This window comes from Amphiura filiformis, chromosome 3 (assembly GCF_039555335.1).
Source record: "Amphiura filiformis chromosome 3, Afil_fr2py, whole genome shotgun sequence".
Classification (NCBI taxonomy): Eukaryota; Metazoa; Echinodermata; class Ophiuroidea; order Amphilepidida; family Amphiuridae; genus Amphiura; species Amphiura filiformis.
The window spans coordinates 77913006-77936540 of NC_092630.1; the positions used below are offsets into that span (position 1 = coordinate 77913006).

The 23535-nt window shown below is 35.5% G+C and overlaps 1 protein-coding gene across 4 annotated transcripts in view; it reads left to right on the top strand.

The window, feature by feature from the left end:
- LOC140149185 (ERC protein 2-like) overlaps positions 1–23535 on the top strand; it is a 134782-nt gene that overhangs the window by 23543 nt on the left and 87704 nt on the right. For all 4 annotated transcript variants that reach the window (XM_072171391.1, XM_072171390.1, XM_072171392.1 and 1 more), the window contains exons 2-5: positions 3371–3781; positions 12136–12291; positions 13095–13262; positions 17617–17784. In XM_072171391.1, coding sequence (XP_072027492.1) covers positions 3371–3781; positions 12136–12291; positions 13095–13262; positions 17617–17784 — 903 coding nt within the window. The remainder of the gene's footprint in view (positions 1–3370; positions 3782–12135; positions 12292–13094; positions 13263–17616; positions 17785–23535) is intronic.

Sequence of the window (23535 nt, forward strand, 5' to 3'; positions counted from 1 at the left end):
GCCTCCGAACAACAATAAGATTAATTATCATCTATGCATATCTAAATTGGTGTGTTTCATACTGATATCTGCATTGTAATTATTACTTGATATGTGCAGAATTTAAAAAAAATTTGACATTATGGTTAATGTTTGAAAAATATACTGATATCCAAAAAAGCCCGTTTCGGAGGCTTCACATGCAAAAAACACCATACTTAACAAATGGGTGAAAAAATTAACATGTGATAAATCTACAATATCTGCCGCATAGAATCATTAATTCAATATACACAAGAAAATAACAGCTTAGATGATCACAACACTGTTGTTTTCAAAAAAACTACTTCTGCAATGTTTAACAATTGTTAACATGAAGCCTCCGAAACAAAAAAAAATGACTTGCTGTGATAATTTAATTTTTGTCACAACTGAAATTCAATACTTAGAAGCAAAGCATGAAAATTGGTAATTGTGATATTTTTACCTATTTTTTTATGTCAACTTGTAGTGGTTAGCCAAATATTTTACTTTTATGATCACCTGTGTTGTTAACTGAAGCCTCCGAAACACAAATCGCTTGAATTGCCAATTCTAAAAAATAACTCCAATTTCTGTGAAACTTGGCTGGGAGGTTCCTTTCATCAAGTAGTATTTGTACATGAAGTTAGACATTCAAATTATTTTAGGTACCCAATTAAAACTTAAAAAATATGTTAAAGGTTTGGAAATTTCCATTGTAAATGACACTTGATGTTAAAAATTTTCAAAACTGCAATTACAAACATAGCAAAACATGGTATAAAATTTAACTTATATCTGTTGACTTACTTTGGAATGGGATTTCACATGTATTCCAGCTTTCAAGTCATAATTTTCTGAGGTTATGTAAAATACATTTTTCTTAGATTTTAACCAAAATGTTATGGAAATGTCAAATTTTTATTAGAAATCAAAAGGTTTAAGCCTTGAAACATTATTTTACTGGAATTTAAGTTGCTTCTATGCATGATTTCAGTAAACAGAAACATATTTAAGTGGTTTGAAATTTTGACCCAAAAAGTCAAAAGTTACACCCTTTACTGTGAAAATGACCATATACTAGACTAATTTTGCAATTTTGTACACTATTTTTGCCCAAAACATGGTGTTTTTCGGCTAAATGGAAGATGCACACTGCATAGGGCAATTTTGGGGGCCCCAAATATTTGGGGGCCCTGGGCCCGGGCCCATCTAGCCCTATGGTAAATCCGGCCCTGACTATAGGCCCTACATTCTATAACAAAGCCCACAAAAATTGTTTTGTGCATTCATTCTGATTTTCATGATGATGCTCAAAACACTGAACTCATCACTGTTGGTATGTGATTCATGGTTACCATGGTTATTATATGCAATGGCAAGGTCTTTGGTTGAGAGCACGTCAAGAAGTAATGGACATTTAGTGGGTTTTTTTTGTTCCAATTTGTGTGGGAAATCAGGAATTCTGTATAAAACTTATCAAATGTTTGGTCATAGGATGTAAAATTAACGAAATTTGGGTCTTTGGGTGAAAATTGTTGGGCATTCAGAGAGATGAGGCATCACTACTCCCTAAGCCCCTACATGTTTATCCGATCTACAACAGAATTTGCCATGCATTTTCAACTGAACACAAATTAAGCCTTATTTACATTTTTGTTTTTGTATAGACATCAAGTGTATAGTTCTCTCCCTATGTGTATTTAATGCTGTTGAGTAACACTACATTTAGGTGAAGATGTCAGAATAGGGTAGCTTTACCATATAGGACAGATCTAAATCGTAATCCACTTGTGGGGGTTTAATGTACTTTGCCTAAGACATGCCCAAGACCATCTTCAATTCCTTGTCAAAATAAGGCTCCAATTCAATACAAACTGAGGCAGGAAAATCTAGATAAGATTGGGAATCAGCAAAACAGTGAAGAGGTCAATCGCTCTATGAAATCAATGCAATGTCACATTTGGTTATTTAAAGCTCTTCATCAGAAGGGAAATTTAATTGTGTCTTTGAAATACAATAAATAGATTTTTGAAGACTTCACTCAAATATGAAAATTGAAAGGATATTAGAGTTCATGTGTTAACTTGTTGTGTACTTAAATAATTACATAAATGTGAGAAAGATTTTTACACAATTTTTGTTATTTCTTTAAACTGAGATGTCATATTAAATGTAAAAGAAGCTGTGTACTGCAAAATTATTTGTTTTATACAATATGACAATAATTATTGAAACAAGTTGATATAAATTTGATCCCCAGGTGATATGTTGTTCAACAACTCCTCCTATACCTTTGTACAGGAGCCAACCGTTGTTAATCCGTGATGAACCCACACTTTTACTGTAAGCGTATATGCTAACGCGAGCGAGACTACGCGTTACTCGAGAGCGCGTACAATTCGTCATGCCTGGAACCTTTGTGCGTATGCAAGCTGACAAGTTGAATTTAGTATTTTCAGATAGCGGCTCAATTTTGCCGTTTTATTCTGTAGCTTTATTGATGATATTAACAGAGAAATCATCGAAGTTTTTGTAAGGCTTAGTGACAATGATTAACTGACATTTCCCGTGAAATAATCGTGAATTATACGATCTTTAGCTTCTTTTACGTTGTTGAAAGGATTCAATCATGTTTCACCGTTGTTCATCACCGCTTAACAACTCGCGTCCGGCGCGTCTGCGTGGTTTACTTATTCGGGCAGCTAAAGCTGCCCTCGCTGAAGTAGACGACGCGACGCATCGTTGTTAAACGGTGATGAACAACGGTGAAACATGATTGAATCCCTAATTCAACCCTGTGTATTTGTATCTCATGTGGCAGTTGTATCAATACTGACTTCAAATCACTTCTGTGTACTAAAACATGTATAATGCATTGTCCCCACTGTGTAATATAGGAAAAGATACACAGGGGTTTCACATGTAAATTATTTGCAAAATAACCTATTTGAACAAACTCCACAGAAAAGACCCAAAGAGTCCCAAAATGGAATTGTCATATATGCGTAATGCTATGGTATAAATTCTGCTACATGTATGGGATTATCACACTGATAACCAAATTAGTGCTGTCAGAAAAGCCTGAAATCAATTGATAATTAACGCCTGTATGCTTGGGCATTATAAAAGATTTGCGCACATAGCGCTCAGAACACAATCAAGTATGAACCCACACCCATCCTCCCAACTAAATACACTCTACCCAACCCCTACTCCCAGGGCCCTACGTGCACAAATTATACATGTATACGTGCTGCATTTGCGCCAGATAATGTCGCCCCTCATTTTAGTTTCATAAATGTTAAGTGTATCTCCATAGAAAACTTGCATTGTAAAGTATCATTATTTTCTCATTATTTTTCTGCAGCAATTCTCCAAAACAATGAAGCAAGTACAGGGTGAACTACAACAGCAGAGAGAAATGAATGCCCAGCTGCAAATGTCTCTGTCCACTCATGCAGCATCCGCACCCCAAGAGATGGACACACTACGTGGTGAGAGGGAGCAACAAACTAAAGAAATGTTCCTTCTAAGAAAAACTCTAGAAGAAATGGAATTAAGGATAGAAACACAAAAACAAACTCTAACTGCCCGAGATGAAAGTATTAAAAAGTTACTTGAAATGTTGCAGAGTAAAGGGTTATCTACCAAGACATTAGAAGGGGACAGGGAAGAAATGGACATGCTGAGAAGTAAGCTTATAGCAGCTGAGTCAAAAGTACTTCATCTAGAGACAAATTTAGCTCAGAGGGAAAGAGAGACACTCCATGTGTCAGAGGTAAGTTAGTCCTTAGTATTTTTGTAATGTTGAGCTAGTTATAACAAACATTATTAACCAATTTGATCTGATGTAAATAACATATATAGGAGATGAACACATTTCTTTTTCATAGTTTATCATGGAGATTTTGCTCAGTTGAAATGGAACCAATTTTTATTCTTCCATCTTGAAGTGCGAAGCATCATCAATGTTCATACATGTAGGGGCGGATCCAGAATTTTGAAAGGGGGAGACCCACTCACGGATTTGTTTAGAATTAGATTGAGGAAAACTGAAGACTTTTTTTGGTAATGCAGATTTCCTTATATACTCGATCACCCTCCTCCCACCCAAAGTGCGGAGGGATTGGCACCGCCTGAGCCCCAGAATTATGATTCCATATCCTTTTAATTTCCTTTTTTAGGGAGGGTGAGGCCCCTGTATCCGCCCTGCAAACATGCATGATTATCATGTCTTATTTGCAGTAAAGTTGCATCAAGATGCATTGTGTAGCTACAAATAGATGAGTATACTCCATACTTTTCACTGGATGGAAATTGCACATCCCTTGTTTGATCAGATAAAGACTCCAGAATACTTCTTATATTATGAAAATATTGAGAAAAATATTTGCACAAGACTCTCATTTCCTTTTCAGTGTGGATTAAGAAGTAAATCTATCAGAGAATACAGGTGCTAGAATATTTCAAAGCATCTAGAATACATTATACATGTACATGTATGACACGCAAGTTTAGTCATTTATACGAAAATGCCAGAAGCAGATCTATGTGGATTACTACATGGTCCTCAAATTGATGAGTAGAGTCCCATGATTAATCTCACGATGTAGGGACAGTATTTAGTTTTGATATGAGCAAAATTGGTGGTACATGTACTTGTATGATATATTTCTGGAGGGTTTTGTCAAATGAGCAACATGAGAAGCTGTGATTCCTTTCACATTTGTGCTTGCTGCCTGTCTAACCATCCAAAATCACCGTGATGTGATTTGTTAGATGGATGTAAGTACTAAGGTGTTAAGGCAACCTCTCAAATAAGTGTCATTAATTATTGTTGCTGTAATTGTGGAATGGATCATTTGAGCCCAATATTTCTGCTTGTAAATAATTTGCACTTTTCACATATGACTTAAATTCACTCTACTGTACTGACTCCACTATAAAGTAAAGCATCATTGTATCCATTTATTATCCAATCCCATTTGGAAAGGGGAGGGGGGGAGATCTAGATATTGCCCAAAAATTCCATGATAATCGCCCTCCTATTATGCCCAAACCATTCAAATTTGGTTGCAATCTGTGTGCCATCTTTGTGATTGTGCCTTGAAAAGAGTTGAAAAAAGCTCATACATTTATGACTAAAACCAATATTCAGATCATAATGACTCGTGTTTGGTTCAAGATTTTATCATAATCTCACCCTAATATAAATTTTGCATGTTGGATAAGACCATACTCGCCCGGGTCAGTACAGTAGTATAATTCAGCACCATCTTTCTGCACGCTGCACTTCATAAGCAACAAGTAAGACAGCTTACTTTTCATATTTTGGATTTTAGTCAAACTGAAAATTAAAATCAAGATATATAATTATATTTCATGTTTTTGTAAACTTCAGCTGTATTCATCCTTAATAAACTCAGGAATCAGTTGTGTCGGAAAGCAAGTAAGGTAGATTTGAATTTAAAATGCATCGTGTCATATAAAGTGCAAGTTGATATGGGTGAATGCCGGTGATGAAGAATTGTGGGAATTAAATTGGATTTTTAATTCAGGGGCATGTTGTCTATAGGAGCTAAATTTGTACAGGTAATAGCCTACCAATGTATTACTGAAATAGTCTTGAATTATCAGGTGTGTTGGGTAGAACAGATTCTATAAAGGTTTTCCATCATCAGCCAAGTGTACTCCGTCATTTCACATGTTGACTGTTTGATCATGCAAGCACACTCACAGCCCTTGACAGGAACACTTTCTATGATGTGCATGCTGATCTACAGTTGATTTTGAGTTAAACTTTTAGTTAAATTTGCCTGGCTATAGGTACAAAAAATATAACTTGTTGAATTTGCAAGAGAACCACACCTTCAGTTATTTCTACATCATTTTAATATAGATATATATATTTTGATATATTTTTAGATATATGAGAAATAACAAAAAATTTACTGCAAATCCTTTTTAACCTGGTGCAATTTAGTAATTTACATCATACTTTGTACATACACATGAGAATAAAAATAACAACAGCAACAAAAACTGAGTGAAATTTCCTTTCAGATGTGTCTTTTTTCTAGGGTCTGTGGTTTTCTACACAGAGTAAATATCAAATAATTATGTGAAACTAAGTGCATTTTGGAAGAGTTCTCTGATGACAGAGGCTTAATTAGGCTGGATATATTTTCTTCTTGCACTTGGTTCCTGCAAATTGACTAATTGACTAATTAATTGCACTGGTGAAATCAGCTCCTCAAATTATTAAATTTGACAAGGAGAAATGTTAACAATTTTTAAACCAAAAGTGAACTTGGGTTTATAGTGTACACATAACATAGAATATTAATAGACATTAGAAGTGTGTCTTATAAATCTTTAACATTGTTCAGGGTTTATGTGTTGCACAGCACAATACAGAGTAGACTACACATAGGAACAGTAGAAGTGCTCTATTTGGAGCACTTTTAAGCTTGAATAAATAATGATCACTATTAATTATTAATTTTTATTTAAGAAACTAAATGGTAAATTATTCTTGCAATTATTATTTCTGTTGAATGCATGCATGGCATCTCCCGGCAGAGAAAGTCTGGTCCTCAGAGCGCAGGCAGCCGGTTAGAGCAGCAAATAGGGGCTGCCTTTACGCTCGAGAACTCACCGAGGGCGGGTGCCCTCAAGGCCTTGCTTGATGTTAAGGTAGTCATCATGGCGATGTATATAAGAGAGTACTTAGCTGAATACTCAAATCACTAGCTATGAGCAACACAAATTTAACAAATGAGTTAGATGGTTTATTGTTGGTATGGAAATCTATATCATTGGTTAAAATCAATTGCTTTTTTGCTAGTGATTGGAGTGAAATTTAGCATAACTGCATGAATGTGCATTATAGAGCTTGTTGGGATGTAGCAAATTAAGGATTAGCTGCACTAGTTATAGATATGTGCATGAATTGGATAAAATACCTTCTTTGTTTAAAATTGTCTGCTGTTTAATTGCTACAAGTTGAATGTTGCTACAAGAGCACATGCACAGCATTGTGAGGATTTAAATGGGATTCATTTACCAATCTAATCAAAGTTAGCATGAATAATGTACATTAATTGCTCCGTATAGATGAAAGGTTGGTATTAATCGTTAATACATATTAAAGAGACAGTTGATTGTGTCTTCATTATATTGAACCAAACATAGTTTTGACTTGATCCACATTTAATGATATATTGAGCATAACATTTTACATACTCTTGACACTTTGAATATGTTGGTAATAGTCCTGTCAGAAATAGATCCCATTTTCACTGGTTTGTAACAGTTGGTTTACGGTGGTGGTTAAATCTTGGATCCTGAATGTAGTTTATGTGTGCAGGTATTCTTTGCACTGGGTATTTTTGGATTTGGTCTTGGTTGTGTTTCATGCTCCTATCCTTTCCTGCTAGTTCTGCCTTTAGTCACACATAAGCATGACTCTGACTAAAATCCAAGACTACCCCTCCTTGGTGTATAGTAAGATGATTCTCACTTTGAATAAATTTACACAGGCTCAGAGACCCTCTTAATAACTTAAAAGACAGCAACTACCGAAAACTAGAATGATTAAATTACTATGGCCTTTTGCTGGAGAGATTACAGAGTGGTTCACAGAGGCCATTGTAATTTGGTATTTCAAGATGTAATGTTGGTACCGTTTAGTATTGTGAGGTCTGTTGCTAATTAACCCAATTTGCTTAAATTTGAAGGCAATATGTTAAGAAATATGTGACAATTTAAGATAGCTAATTTGTAGAAAGTTGAATATGAATCTGTACTAAGTAAATTAGTGGAACTTATCCTTATTTTGATATGCATTATACCGTACGTTCTTCCAAATTTGATGTGATTTGTAAAATTAGGGTAAGATCACATTCCAAGTTTAGGCATTCCATGTACTCACAATTTAGGTGACTAACAGCATGTTTCTACTGAGCAAACGGTTGCGGGTGAATTCAGGGCGATGCGAGGAATATGCGGTAATGGCTGAAACAAATCGGGTGAAGGTGAATGCGCGATAATGCAAGTGAACCCGTCAACCGCCTATTGAGGTGGTTATAGCCAAAATATTAAATTCTCGATCATGAGAGCCAACTTGGGTACGCACAGTTCTTTGCGCCGAGCGTACCACGCAAATACCGGCGCTTGCGGCGCAAACACAGCTTTTGAGAATTGACCAATCACACAGTCGTTGCTAGGCAAGGTCAAGGTTCGGTCATGCAGGTCGCACGATCGTGTTATTCTATGAAAAGTAGGTATATCCTCTCATGATCGAGAAATTGTTATTTTGGCTATAGTAGTAGTGAATACGTGATAACGTTCGCAGTAGAAACAGTTTGTTTGGGTGACAATTTTGTGAGCATACAAAATCTGACCTTGAAGATCACAAAAGTATTTTCTGGACTTCCGCTCTCCCCACTAAATATGTGGGTAGTGAATTGTTCCCTTGCATTTACAGCGCGGTAGAAACGACCAGATGAAGATGAGAGGATTAAAATGCAGGTGAAGGTAAAAGGGCCGTAATGTGAGGTGCTCAGTATAAACATGCTGTATAACCAGTGATACTGTTCTACATAATGAGCGGCAGTCCTTTTAAGTAAGGTACATCAGTCTGGCCTTTCTGAGGGGGTGGTAAATGACTCTAAAAATTGCCAAATTTTTATTCACTTCGCTCGCAGTTGTTAGTCAAAGTCAAAATTGTGGATTTTAGGCCTACACCAAATTAAATCCCCAAAACGCAAAATCTGGGTTGTTTGGCCCTGTGGAACAGGATTTTTTCACCGTCTTTTGCATTTTATCGCCATCATTGATGTGGGTGTCAATCTTGCGTTATTTTTTTTGTGGTGTTGGGTACTTGTCATTTTGCTGGTAAATGGATATGGACAACACAATTTGTGACATTCGTGCCATCTTGAGATTAATTCTAGATGAGATGGAAACTTCAAAAATTTGTGGGTAAGAAAAGAGTGAATTTACAAGCATTGCAGTTGGTATATGTGACTCCTCGCCACAACTGAGCCCGGATGTCGCCAATCATCATTTTTGAGATATTCAACCAAAATATTCTGCTTGAAATTAGCTTTAAAATGATGTATATCATGTCTATAGTACTTGACATTTAAGTAGTGAAAAATCAATAAAACAGTCAATAAATCCTTTCTTTCCTATTGTTTATTGTTAAGTTCGATGGAGCATATCTCAATAGTGGCACTGGCGACATCCGGGCTCAGTTGTGGCGAGGAGTCACATATGAACTTACGTTGAGAGTGTAGGCAAAGAGATTCGTGTCTACTTATCACAAGGGGTCCTTGAAGAAAGGAAAAGCTGTTTTGATTATTATAAGACCTTCAAGACACAAGTCCTAAAATGAGAATATCTGCAAGTTAGTTCAGTATGCTTGTCATCCCTATTCCAGAAAATTACACCACCAATATTTGTGGATTAAAAAACATTTATCCCGTTTTGCCAAAATAAACATAGTCCTAATCCCTTTTTGTACTAACTGGCAGTAAATGTCAAATTATAATTATTCTTTTGGCCCTTGTTTTCAAATTTTGGCCAAATATTAAAATTTGACTTTTATTGCCAGTTAGTTCTAACTAAAGGATAAGGATTTAGGTATGTTTCATTTGGCAAAACAAGATAATTGTTTTTAATCCAATGAATAATAGTGCTGTATTTTTCTGGAATCAGGAGTTGATCCAGTGTGGCACTTCTTTTACTCATTTAGAAAATGCAAATTACATACTTAATGTGCCTGCACTTGTTGGTAGTGATGTAAAACTTTGCCCATGCATCCAGTTTGACTTAGGGTTGATAACATGTATATTTAGCACAAAACAGCACATAACTAAAACACAACACAAAAAGAAAGTCCTCACTTATGTTACACGTCATAAATCTAAACCTGCTTACATGTATGTTGTGATGATGTGGTTGATACGGTCATGTGCAGAATCTTGTTAGTTCCAAGTTGATACCACTAGCTCTAAATTGACAAAGATTGATACCGGTATATGAAATTTGGTGCATTTGTAAAAGTTGTGAATTAAAAAAGGAGCACGCAGAGCTGAAGGGTTGAATTACTGAGCGTGACCATAACAGGTCAACAATATGGGTCGCATCATGCCCATAAATATACAGCAGTAAAGTCTGATTCAGACTCCACATCGTCGCGCGATGCAATGCTTTTAAAACTGAAATCTGAACCAGGTTTTAATGAGCTCAGCAGTGAAAATTTTCATCGCGCTGTGGAAATTCTGTGACAAGTTTGGCAGAATGACCATAAAAGGAAATGCAGACCCCACATGCTTTTAAAACATTGCAGCATCGCATGATAAGATTTTAATCACCCGATCATCGCATCGCACTGCGATGTAACGTCTGAATCGACAGGGGCTCGTCGCGGGCAACAAACTTGGCCATACCTAGAATTCCAACTGTGTAATCATTGTGATTTGCAACTTTTGAAAATGCACCAAATTTCAAATACTGGTATCAGTCTTTGTCAATTTAGAGTTTTTGGTAGCAAATATGTTGTATCAAATAATTATGTGGTATCAAATTGGAGCTTGCAGACGACCATGCCAATCAAATTGTCATAACATGAGCAGGTTTAGAGTTATGACAGGGTTATGTAAAGTGAGGACTTTCTTTTTTTGTTGTGTTATAGTTTCATTCAGCAATGGAATTCATAATATAGCCTACACTACAGTATCTTGAACGTATGAAATCACAACTAAACAATCCTACACTACAGTATCTTTAATCTTCTAATGCACCCAGACTGTATTAACCAAAATCAAAATTTCTTGGAATTGTTCTCTGAAAACAGTTACACACTCACAACCACTCCTTATTTCTGAAATAATACAGCTTTAAAAAAATTGAAATAAATAAATGTGTTTTTTCCCCGATTTTTTTTTTTCAAAAGCTTTTATTCCAACCCTAGGAATTATCTTTACTTTCAATATTCCCTCAGTGTTAGGAAAAAAGAGTTGAATCCATTTATTGTGTCAGTCATAAAATTCAAAGACTTGCTACCAGTCTTAAAGCATTTAAAATCTTGACTTTTGGCTTAAAATTTAGTTCACACTTTCGTGAAAATAAAAAACAGAATGCAATAAACTGAAGTTGGTCTTGTACAAGATTTTAAGCAGTTAGAGTGTCTTGGTATTTTTTGGCTCTTTTTCTAAAAAAAAGAAAAAGATTGGATATGAAATTTTAAGATTAAAAGAAAGAATATATAGTGCTGTATTTTTTCGAAAGGAGTACTTCTGATCACTCATAGCAAAACTAATCCCATCCAACAATACATTACATGCACTTTTGGTGAATGGTCTTGTTAGTTTCCAGTGTAAAAACCTGCCCTAAAAGTCACCCAACTTTCATCAATGAATGCTAGTTGTTTCATGTTTTGCCGGCCAGTGTTAATTATGTGTCACCACTGTGCATTAGAGTTGGCAATTTACATGTAAATGTGGCTATGCACATTAATATGACCTTTGCATGACCCAATAGTTGGCTATTGCCTGCGAAATTGAAAATTACTGGATAGGTATGGGCTGCCCATCTCCATGTAATGCAAAATGGAGTTCCCCACAATCCTAATCCTACAAGATCCAAAGCATAACACAAATTTAAACACTAAAATATTTCTATTGGTCCTAATCCATCCACCCATCATTTCCCTTCCTAATCCTACTGACTTGTGGTTGAATTCAATCCTAATCTCAAAGTATTACCTTAAAAGTATTGAAAAAATAAAATTTTCATCTCTTGATTAATCCATATTAAAACCAATTAGACAATTGAACAACAAATGTTTTATAGATTTTATTATTTCAAAATATTTGCAAAAATTATTGGAAAAGAAAAAGAAGTTTTTAGATAACAGATGAAATAATTTGTGTTGTTTGTGGTAAGGGCAACATTTGTGCAATAGTAATCATGGTGATGCATGCACAGTAGGATTATCAGGTACGATGATTGAAAATGGTTGCTTGTCCAAATCCATGTGTACAAAAATGTCAAAAAGCTTAAAAGTTGGAATGCTATTGATACACTCTGTTTCGGTATGTTTTTATTTGTTGTTTCCTCTAGGAAACAAAGATAATAGCACTAGAAAACCAAATCCAGGACTTAGAAGAAGAGGTTACCAGGGCTAGGACAAGAGGAGCTGTCAATGCAGATGAACGTGATGAACAGTACAGGGAACTAGAAGATTATAGAAGCCACTCCAAATTACTTAAAAACAAAGTAAGTTAGACGAGGGGATCTATGAAATGTTCACATTTGGGAAGAGGACAATCTAAATTTAGAATAAATGGAGTTGGTGGAGCAGGCGTGGATTTCACTCTTTAAGGTTGATTGGTGACATCTGAGAAAAAGGATCTACAAATCCATATGTTTCTACTGTGCAAAGGGTTGCAGGGTGATGAGGGGTAATTTGTGGTAACAGACCCAGTAGAAACAGTTTGGGTGAAGGGTAACTCACCATCAATCACCTTTTGAGGTGGTTAATAGTGGGCGATAATGTGGTGATGTTCCCAGTATTTGTACTAGTATTTCAGTACAGGGGGTGACGATTTAGTAGGTAGGTGCACTGGAAGTTACTTAAACTTATTAGCTACAATATAGCCTGCATAATCGAAATGTGACCATAAGCAGCTTGAAGACCATGAAAGAGTTAATATACTTCCACTAAATACATGGGAAATGAATGGTTACCGCCTTTTGCAGAGCAGTAGAAACAACCTGGTTGATGTTGACACACATCAGAAATAATATTGGGGAATAAAAGCGGTGTTTGGTGTCGGAGTAAAAAAACTATTGCACCTTAAACATAAAGTTCCTATACTGTAGCTGATCTGATGTAAGATCTTATAAGCTTATCCCCTATGTGGAGATTCAACTCCAAAATGAGAGCTGGGCTTTGATCTGGAAAATGACTTGTATAATGTACCCTATGATACAAAATATCCAATGAAGATATTGTGCATTATATGCCAAGATATAGGATAATGATTTGCACATTGTATTTTTGTTTGTTTTCACTACAGATTGACCAGCAGAAGGCAGAAATTACCAAGAAAAGTTCTGAGCTGCAAGCTCTGCAGACCAAATTGGACACATTCTTACATCAACACAAGGATCAACAAGCTCATATAGATCTACTCAAGGAATCTCTTGCAGCCAAGGAGCAACACTCCAGCATCCTTCAGGCTGATGTAAGTGATGCAAACCTTTACAGGAAGCATACATTACAAAGCTTTGTATCAAATAATATCTCACTATCAACCTGCATATAATGTTTGATACAGAGGTTTACACATTGTTAAAAACCATGGAACATTAATTTCACACTTAACTTGACAACTTTGATGAGCATGGATGACAGCATAAATGAGAGTCGTCATCCTCACTCTGAGAGTACTATATCTGTTTGTCAGGTGAAGTGCAATTTTGAATGTTTCTATGACTTGACAAGATGGAAACATTCCTAGACATTTAATGAATCTCTTAGGACAAGCCAGTCTTGTCAAATATGCACATTGTGCCTCCCAGGACTGTAGCATCTCCCCCAAGCCACCATAATTGCCCACTTGTTTGGCAAATATATTATGTTCATATGTGCTAAAGTTTGTCTGGCTTATAATTAGTGCAAATTATTCAGTTTTTGTTACTGCGCACATCAATTAAGTCCAAACTTATGCTCGCATAAATACACGCCATGCGCAACTAACGTAAATGCTGTGCCCGACTGTGTGTGCCAGTCTACATTGTGCATATCAATACACAATGTTATGAGTCTCATTTTTTGCCAATTATAAACCAAACAAACTTTAAAAATGTCCTAATTTAAAGACAAATTCACATATGGCCCACTTTCTTGAGTAAACTTTTTCAAAAAAGAGATTTTTTGAAAGGTTCAAATTTTGGAAGTCCTATGCCCCCCTCACCCCTACCTCAAAATTTCCTGTCAGGCCTAGTACGGTATACCAACAGCAGCAGTGGTATGCACATTAAACATAGGACATGCACCCTGTATAAAAAGAACATTTACACACCTAGCTATAAATATTAGACTATACCTATACCTGCCCCTGGTGTTTTATCACCTTTCTCTGAACTCATTCAAACTACATGGTCAGTGACCATTGGCAAGCACATACATGAAAAATCTAATGTGAGAGTATATAGTAAGAGCTTTCCGGCTGGAAATGTTACAAGTAGTAATTACCAAATGAGGCTTTGAAGCAACAAAGCCAACATTTTTACTTGAAACTGATGATTATGGACGTGGTGTGGATTTCACAAACAAATATAATCCATGGTTAAGTCCTAAACCCATCATAAGTCCATTGTAACTCACCCATAGGATCTATATGCCAGAGTTAGGATAGGTTTTGACATACTATGGCTTAGGAGGTGTCACAACCAGTGATCGAATTTAGGAAAAATTAATGGTTGTCCCACGGACAACCAGATTACAATTTCTGGTTGTCCGTCTAAGTTTTTGGTTGTCCGTAGGCCTACAAATGTGACTTATGGCTAGATTTATGGTTGTCCGGCGGACAACCGAATCAGTATTTTTGGTTGTCCGGCGACTTTTTTAGTTGTCCCGGGCAACCGGACAACCAAAATTTCGAACGCTGGTCACAACTGTTAGTGAAATTAACCCCTGATGGGATAAAGACCTTTTTACTATTTCCCATCATGCACTATTTTTCAGGCCTTTCTGCTATTTCCCATCATGCAATATTACAAAAAGGATTGGGCAATGTTCATTTGGTTTTGATTAAGAAACATGTAGGCCTAAGACAAAATCAGCACATTTTTATGTCCAGAAAAGGAATAACTGTCAGGGAAAAGAACATTAATATCATTTGTTGTTAGAAATTGTTACAAACAAATATGTCTTAAAAATTACAACAAATTCTTATTATATATTGAACTTGCCCACAAATTTCTCAGGTTGCTATCTTGAGTAGATGACTAAATCATCTGTGAAAGTATGTACATGATAAAATGAGTTCAGCCTATCAGATTACTCCCCTGAAAATGCAGGCTGTGTGGAAAAGCTTCATTTCTGCTACATGGGTAGGTAATATTATATAATCTATCAGCTGTTGGCGGTTTGCTATTTTCATTATTATTGGTATAATATCATGGAAGCAATCCAATTAAGGAGGGCTATATGATTTGATTAACTAATTGGTGCATGATCATTAAAGAAATTCCTCTATTATTGCAGCGTGTAATTGGGTTGTTCTACTGGAAGGCTGTGGGAGCAAAGTTCAATGTAACCATATATGGAATAGGTCAAAATATGAACAAATGCTTAGACTAGATATGGATATTATGTATACATATCAAAAAGCTGATCAAATGTATGCTTGTTACCTTTTTGAAATTTCAGATCTCTGTTCTGTTGGTTTCAAAATAAACCACTTTGAAATCCTTTTGACTAGATATTTATATTAGGAAAACATGGATTAATAAACGCATATAAATTAACAAGATAATTAAATTGATTTAAGAAGAACATAAAAATTGCAAATTTTTTTAATGTTTAGTAAAAGACTTATAAAAAACACACAAATAAGATAGAAACAGATAAACCTACATATGTGTCAGCAATCCTAAGGAATCCATTCATAATCTATGAAAGTGAGATATGTTGAGGCATATTATTCCCCAGACTTGGAACGGAATCAAAATATAAATTTAGCGATGGTAAATTCTGTCAACTCTTTTAATGCATCAGCATAGACACGTCAGTGGATGTTGCCAGAATCCTGACTGGGGGAAGGAAGAGAAAGTGACAAATAAGACAAAACTATGACACCTGAATCAATGCTAGAGAAGACATACATCCCTTACTGATATCTCATAGTGCCTAACCTGTATCATAATCCGCACCAAGAGGCATTTGTGGTTGGATCAATCTTCCCTCATATTTTTGCCCATGGAATTTTGTAACTGTGCTGACTTATTGCAAATTGGAAAAGGCAGGTTCTTTGCTGTGTTTTCCTTCAAGAATTGGATTGTGGTTGACATTAGTCAGTTGTTTGAATTTGAAGGCAAAATTTCTTTTGTAAATTGTTTGCTGTGTTACATATTACAGTGTTTGGGATGTACCGGGTGTCCCAAAAGTCCCTTAACATTGTGAATTTGCCATAACTTGCGTTTGGTTAATAGTGTTGTTACAAAAATTGCACAGTATGTAGATAATTCTTTTAGAAATGTTATGATACCAAACATGCCTATGTGGTCATGACCCTTTGGCATGAAATTAATGGATATCTACCGTATCGTAAAACCCACTTTTATAAACGCAAAATAAGTCTCGTCATTTGAGACGTGAACACGATATAACGTGTTATCATTTTAAAATCTGTTTTGTTTAATTTGGCTGCGCTTGTTTGATTGTGTGTTTGTTTGTTTTCAATGCGTAATCTTCATTTTCTGTTTTATCTGGGTTTTATATGGAAACTACTTAAGATTTTTTCTGAAGATTCGATGAACAGTTGTAGGCGGTACGTTGTTCTCCTTTGAAAGTCGACGTACTGATCGCCTTGATCTTTTCGCCACCGCTCTTCGTATGACATCAATGTTTGTAGCCGATCTTCCTGTTCTTCCACGTCCTGCCCGAAGTAGATCATGAACAGATCCAGTTGATAGAAATTTCAGCACTAGTTGCTGGATTGTATTTTGGCTGGGTAGCGCATAATTTACATTAAACTGTTCCTTAAACATTGCTTCAGTGAGTTTGTCCGACTTTGTCTCAGCAAAGAACCATACAACCTGAATCTGTTGATCTATAGGAAATTCATCTTCACTTCAACTGTTTTAAAGTAAAGTTTAATATTGTCAATATATCCTAATTATAATCTAAAACAGCAGTTACCCTTACGCTAAGCCATGTTATCCATGAATGTTCATACCTAAATGTAGCGTGCGCAGTGAGTGAACCAACTCTATTGGTCAGGGAAGCACATCATTCATGTTCTTGAACAAAGAACACATGAGCTTGCTTTTGTGGGTTTGATACATACATATGTACAGTCGCACAGTTAGGTCAAAGGGTCATCAATAATGCTGTTTTTGGTATCAGAATAATTCTAAAAGATCAATGTATATGAATATGTTCTCCATTTTGATATGAAGTAGGAAATATTTGAGATATGGCCAATTCACAATGTTAAGTTACTTTTGGGACACGCTGTACATGTAATGTGTACACTATTCTTGTATAGATTTTTGTTTGTTTATTTGATTGTTTGTTTGTTTGCTTATTTGGTTGTTTCCTTTCTTTGTATGATTGTTTTGGTTACTATTTAAAGAGGAATTATATTCCAATAGAATTGTTTAGTTGGCCATGATCCTTTATCAAATTTTACAAAGAATTAAATGACAATAAGGACTTCTTATATAGACTATGCATTGATATATAATGTTATTTTTTTTCTCCTTCTGTTTTTGCCCTTAAAATTTATTTATACTTAACACCTACTCTCTCAATAATTATTCGTCTTTCCTACATGGTACTTTTATCTCCTATTGTAATATTGTATCTAGGTCGAGGCCCTGCGTACAAGAGTTGAAGAGAAAGAGGCCACTATAGCCAGGAAAGAGGCACTACTGTCTACCTTGAATACCGACAAGAGCAAAAGGTCAACAGAGACCATAGAGCTGAGAGAGATGCTAGATATTAAAGATAGGAAGATCAATGTATTGCAGAGAAAGGTAAGAAAAACACAAATCTTTTTTTTTTTTGAGATAAGCATTGTAGTCATAAAATGCTGTGATTTAGCCTACAGGACATGAGGATTATCATTTTCAGATCACATCAAAAGTAAATTACAATTTATATGGAGCTGATATGGAGCTGGTACAGATGTTCAGATCATTGCGGAATTATAGAAGTAAATTTTTTTAAGCTAAGACGTAATTTTATGATCAGAACAGGTCAGTGACAAGATGCTGCTGCAATAGAGATGGAAGGTGGAAGTAACTCAAGTGCTACCTCTAAATTCCTTTTTTTTTGTTAAATGGTTGATTAGATTGGTAATCTTGTATGCCCACTTGGATCAGATGCATGGATACATTGTGATTTGTGGAGGACTGGTAATTTTATTTCACCCAAAACATCCAAGAATCTATATTTTGATCTAACAGATAAAGTAGATGTAAATTTGTGAGATTCTCAAGTCATATTAGGTATATTAGGTGTATATCTCACAAATTTCCATCTATTGATTCTGAGTCTGATGAGTTATCCAAGTCACCTGAAGTAGTATAAACTCACTCAGTAAGTGTGTTATAAAATCTCTTATACAACAAGCAAACGTCAGTATAACTCTCTTGATAGAACTCTTGATAAAACTCTGATGAAGTCTTTGAAAACAATTTTAGTAATGTTATTTTTCAAAATGTTATGGGTTCTAGCTTCCTATGGATGAAAACTAAATTGACCATTTGGCTATTTCCCATAATTCATAGCACTAGGAATGAAACTACATCATTGATATCGTCTGCTGAGTTTCCAAAATGACATTGCTCATGCACGATATGAATTTGTTGCTTTGCTTGAATTCAAGAAGGTCATAAGTACCTAGTAATAACAAAGCACTTATAACCTTTTTGCATTTAAAGCCACAAATTATAACATAGTTTCAGTCCTTGGATAATGCATTATGGGGTATGGGCAAATAGTCAGTTGGAAGTCTCAAATGCCTTCAGCCAATGGATATGTTGTGTGTAGAGTGTATTACATAGCAATAATAGTATAGAGCCAGATGTCATCTTAGAGTACACCCCATTAGAGATATGATATAGCAACACAGCAACAGGTGCATATAGTATTCCATTTGATGCATACAATCACAGATACACTTATCTAACAATGGGAAAATGCCAATTCAATGCAGTCACGAGTAGGAGTTATACATGTATGTATATATCTGCAAGCAAATTTATGTGTGTTGCATAAAAATATAAAAACTAGAAAATGAAGAATCCGAATAATTTGTGTTAATATGCTTAAGCTTCTCGAATGTGTACAGAAATAACACCCTTAGGCTAGGGAGGGGCTTTTTAGAGTTGTACAGCAGTAAGGATTAAAACACTTATGCAGAAGCACTCATATCATCCAATTTGTGACTTTTAATAGCATCCTGACATCAGTCAAACTCACTGTAAAATTTAAACATGATGTTTAAATGATTTGTAATGCAGAGATAAATAAACAAAAAAAACTAATATTAAAATATAAACAAAAATTGAGTTTTATTCAGTATTAAATCTTGGATTGTTTTTCTTGAGCTCAGTGTAATTAGTTGCTAGAAAATTAATTCCTTGCCTGTGCACTAGCTTTCAATCTATTGGCATCTAATGAAGTCATGTATAGCTAAGGCATTTACTCCAAGACTGACAGCTTTACACACATCAGTGTTAAAGAAATCAGCCAAACCCTACATGATCCAACCACAGTTTTTACATGTTTCGAGGGCCTCTCTTTTGCTATTTCTGATCTCAAGCAACACTTGTGGATTAAATTGCCATACATATTAATATAATATTGAGTTGAGATGGGGAAAATGATATGAGCTAAGAATAATGATGCAGGAAAACTGTGCCGCTTGTTAAATTTCCGTCCCGCGTGCGCTCATCAGTTAATCAGGCTCTAGATCCATGGCTTAAATGGGCATGCATATGAATGCTATGAAGATGTGTAGTGCTTAGTCAATTGCACATATACATGTAGTCTATCTGTGGCACCGCTGTGTGTATGAGCATAGACCGGTGTGAGATAGATTGAGGGAGAGTAGGTTCTTAGATGTTGTTGATATTTGTATGGAGTGATACAAGGCAAGGTGACATACATACATAAATACAGAGGTACAAGCAAATTCAGCTGATGTCAAGAATGGCTTGGCTCATAGCCATACAGGCCTGAGTTCCCTGCCAAGTGTCATTTAAGGCATTTTATTTTAAGGTTTTATCAGAAGGGTTGTATTCAGTGTAGGATAAGCCGAGGTAGTTTTATTTTCTGCGATGTGTCTTCATTGATGTAATATGTAAGAAATTACATCGGATCATCAGTTGGTTGCCAATTAGCTGCTCTTTATGTTGAATTAAATGTTCATAATACCCCTAATTATAATAATTACCATCTATTAATGATAATCATAAAAAAGGTATAGAAATGGTATAATTTTAAGATGCATCTTTAAGCATTCAGTTTGTTTGTATATACATATAGAAAATCAAAATCTTGTGAAATGTTTCACACGCATGTGATTTTGCATTGGACTCTTGATTTTGGTAAATGCACTGCAACTTGTCTGTACAGTCATGCTAAAACTGTGCCCGTTCTGAAGAAATATGGAAAATGCACACCTTACTATATCTTATGATAACGTAGCATATTACTACTTCTCTGACACAGCAATGCCAAATCAATCCCAAATCTTTTTAGAGACTAAAAATGTGGTGACACCATCCCTGGGGTTATAATTCTACTCTGGTGTATATTTATGTCTGTGAGTCCCCATTTCGCTCTAGGGAGTTTACTCTACCTGCGCAAGACTAGCAAAATCAATCACGTTATGACCAAATGTATTATCATTCACTTTTTTGAAGTCTTGGCAATTTCAAGATCTGGAGCTGATGTTGGTTGAAGTAGGTCTCATTTCCTTCTTTTAATGCCAAGAAAAACCACTGGGATATGTGCTTCTGATTATGACGATAATTAATTTTTTTGGTTTTTGAAAATGTGATTTGACATTTGAAAAGCTTAATGACTTATTTGATCAGAATAACATCAAATGAATGCGGGATGAGTTGTTTTAATGGAAACTTTACATTGTACTTCTCACGGATTAAACGGTGAGGGTTTGTGTATTGATAGGGATAGTCCTGCTGATCATAGTTTTCAGGAAAGATATGAACACAGTAATCTGCCATTGTGATGCAAGCTATATTTCTGATTTTACTTCCCATTTTTCAACCATGTCAATTCAATATAATGATATTTTTTTAGAAGCAAATTTCATTGTGATTTTGCGCTTCTGATAGGATTACCAAGTTGACCAGATTGCTCTCAGTAAGATTGCATCAATAATTACTTTATATACAAAAAAAAGAAACGATAAAATTGCATAGTTACAAGTTGCCATGACAACGGGAATACTTAGTAAATTAAGGTGATTGTTGTGTTTATACATTAAATTTTCCAAAAATTGGATGTGATAAATGTGGTATATGCTGTTTAATATGAAATTGTTACAATTGCTACCAATTTGTTGAGATTTCATCCGTGTGATTTCAGCCCATATATTCATGTCTATAATATTGATTTTTGATATTGAATATGTGAAACATTAATCTGCATCAAGGTTGCACTATATTTGTGAGGATCACAATGGAGCATCGCTCGTTCGGCATAATGAAGAATCTGAAAATGTCTTGACAATTGCAAGTATCTTGTGCAATTGTGAGTATTGATGAGTGCCTGTAGAGTAATATCGCTGTAACTTGAAATTTCACATAAAATGTTAACCTTCGTGTAACATGCAGTAGAAATCAAACTAAATTGCTGTGTACCAAATACAGTACCACAATTAACATTACTATTAAATTATGCTTACTATGCTCACTTAAAAGCCCGGTGATGGCTTCCAACAGGTTCTTAATATGAAAGTTTATCATTTTGTAGCTCAACAGAATATCAAGATGATTTTGTGTGTAAATCTGCTTGGGCATGCAAAATACTATGCGCCAGTGTGGAAGGCACTGATGCCGAGCTAGGTAGGTAGGTAGGTTATTAAATCTATTATTACTGTTTTAAATTAACACTGAGGCTTTTGGAAATATTATAAAGGTTATGAATTTTCTCTTTAAGGCAATGCTTAGTGCTCTGTCAGTTTTTGGATGATGTTGGGATTTTGTTTCTAACACAGATCTTTGTGTAGAGATTGTGAAGATTTCAAGTTGCATAATGATAAGTGTGTAAGTGTATGCTGAATTACATGCTGCTTCTTTTTTCTCCATAACTGCTCCAAATACATTTTTCTTAATGACAATTGAAAAATGGTTGCTTTGTAATGGTTTGCTTATTATAGTTCAAAGGGCAGGTGCACCGCATTTACCAACAAATGAGGAAATAAGCTTTCTCAATTACTGCAATTGCTGTATGCTGTCCAACCCCCACTGGCATTGAGGTAAATGATCACCACTGTCTGTAGACTCTGATAGCAATCCTTCTACTTCAGAGGCTTTTTCCTAATAAACTACTTACTAATCATGGTAATAGTGTCTTGGGCAAAGACAAAGTGTCTCAAGTTCAAGGTATTCTGTATCATAAGCTTTATTATCTTAATGATACTTGGTTCTCTTGGCAGCGATCAAATGGCACTAAACACCAGACATCTTGCAAAGTAGAGCCCATTATGTAGTATGATATCTTGCAAACCATTAGCCTCTACAAGTTGTATTATGTCCTTTTTCTGTCTGGATATTTGCGAATTATTGTTCAGAGTTGAACAAGTTTGTATTTTTTTTCAGTGTCTCACATATGATGTGATTTACCAAACTAGAAATATTTGGGAGCCTGTTGAGAATCTAAATCCAATTGCTTTGGACTTTTTGAAAAGTAATCCTGTCAGGATGATATCTTTTTTATAGAGAACAAAATTAAGCTGCATATGAAGTGATGAATAACATGCTATATGCAGTGAAAGTATGTGAGTTTTGTATCATTGAAACAAGTATATAATTTCTATCATTGAGCTCCTTGCAGATGAATTGTAATGAAGAAAGCTTTCAGATGAATTGCATTAAAATGCGAATTTTGAAATAAGAGCACTTGCACTGATAACTTTGAAGTAAGATTTTCATTATTAAATTAGACATGTAGAATGCAAATTTGAATAATAAGTACACTTTACAATCTTTACTGCCAGTCAAGATTGGATAGACTTTAAACTTGTTCCCTCCCCTAAAAAATACTTTTGGCCCAGGAAGCGATGTATTTTAGTCCCATGTTGACAATGCTGAAATGAAATAGATGGAATGGCATCCCATCAGCACTCCATTCACATTGGATGCTAGCAATGAAATGGCATCCCATCAGCACTCCATTCACATTGGACGCCAGCAATGGTATGGCATCCCATCAGCACTCAATTCACATTGGATGCTAGTAATGGAATTGCATCCCAACAGCACTCAATTCACATTGGATGCTAGTAATGGAATGGCATCCCAACAGCACTCAATTCACATTGGATGCTAGCAATGGAATGACATCACATTAGCACTCCATTCATATTGCTTGCCAGCAATGGAATGGCATCCCATCAGCACTCAATTCACATTGGGTGCCAGCAATAGAATGACATACCATCAGCACTCAATTCACATTGGATGCTAGTAATGGAATGACATCCCAACAGCACTCCATTCACATTGGGTGCTAGCAATGGAATGACATCC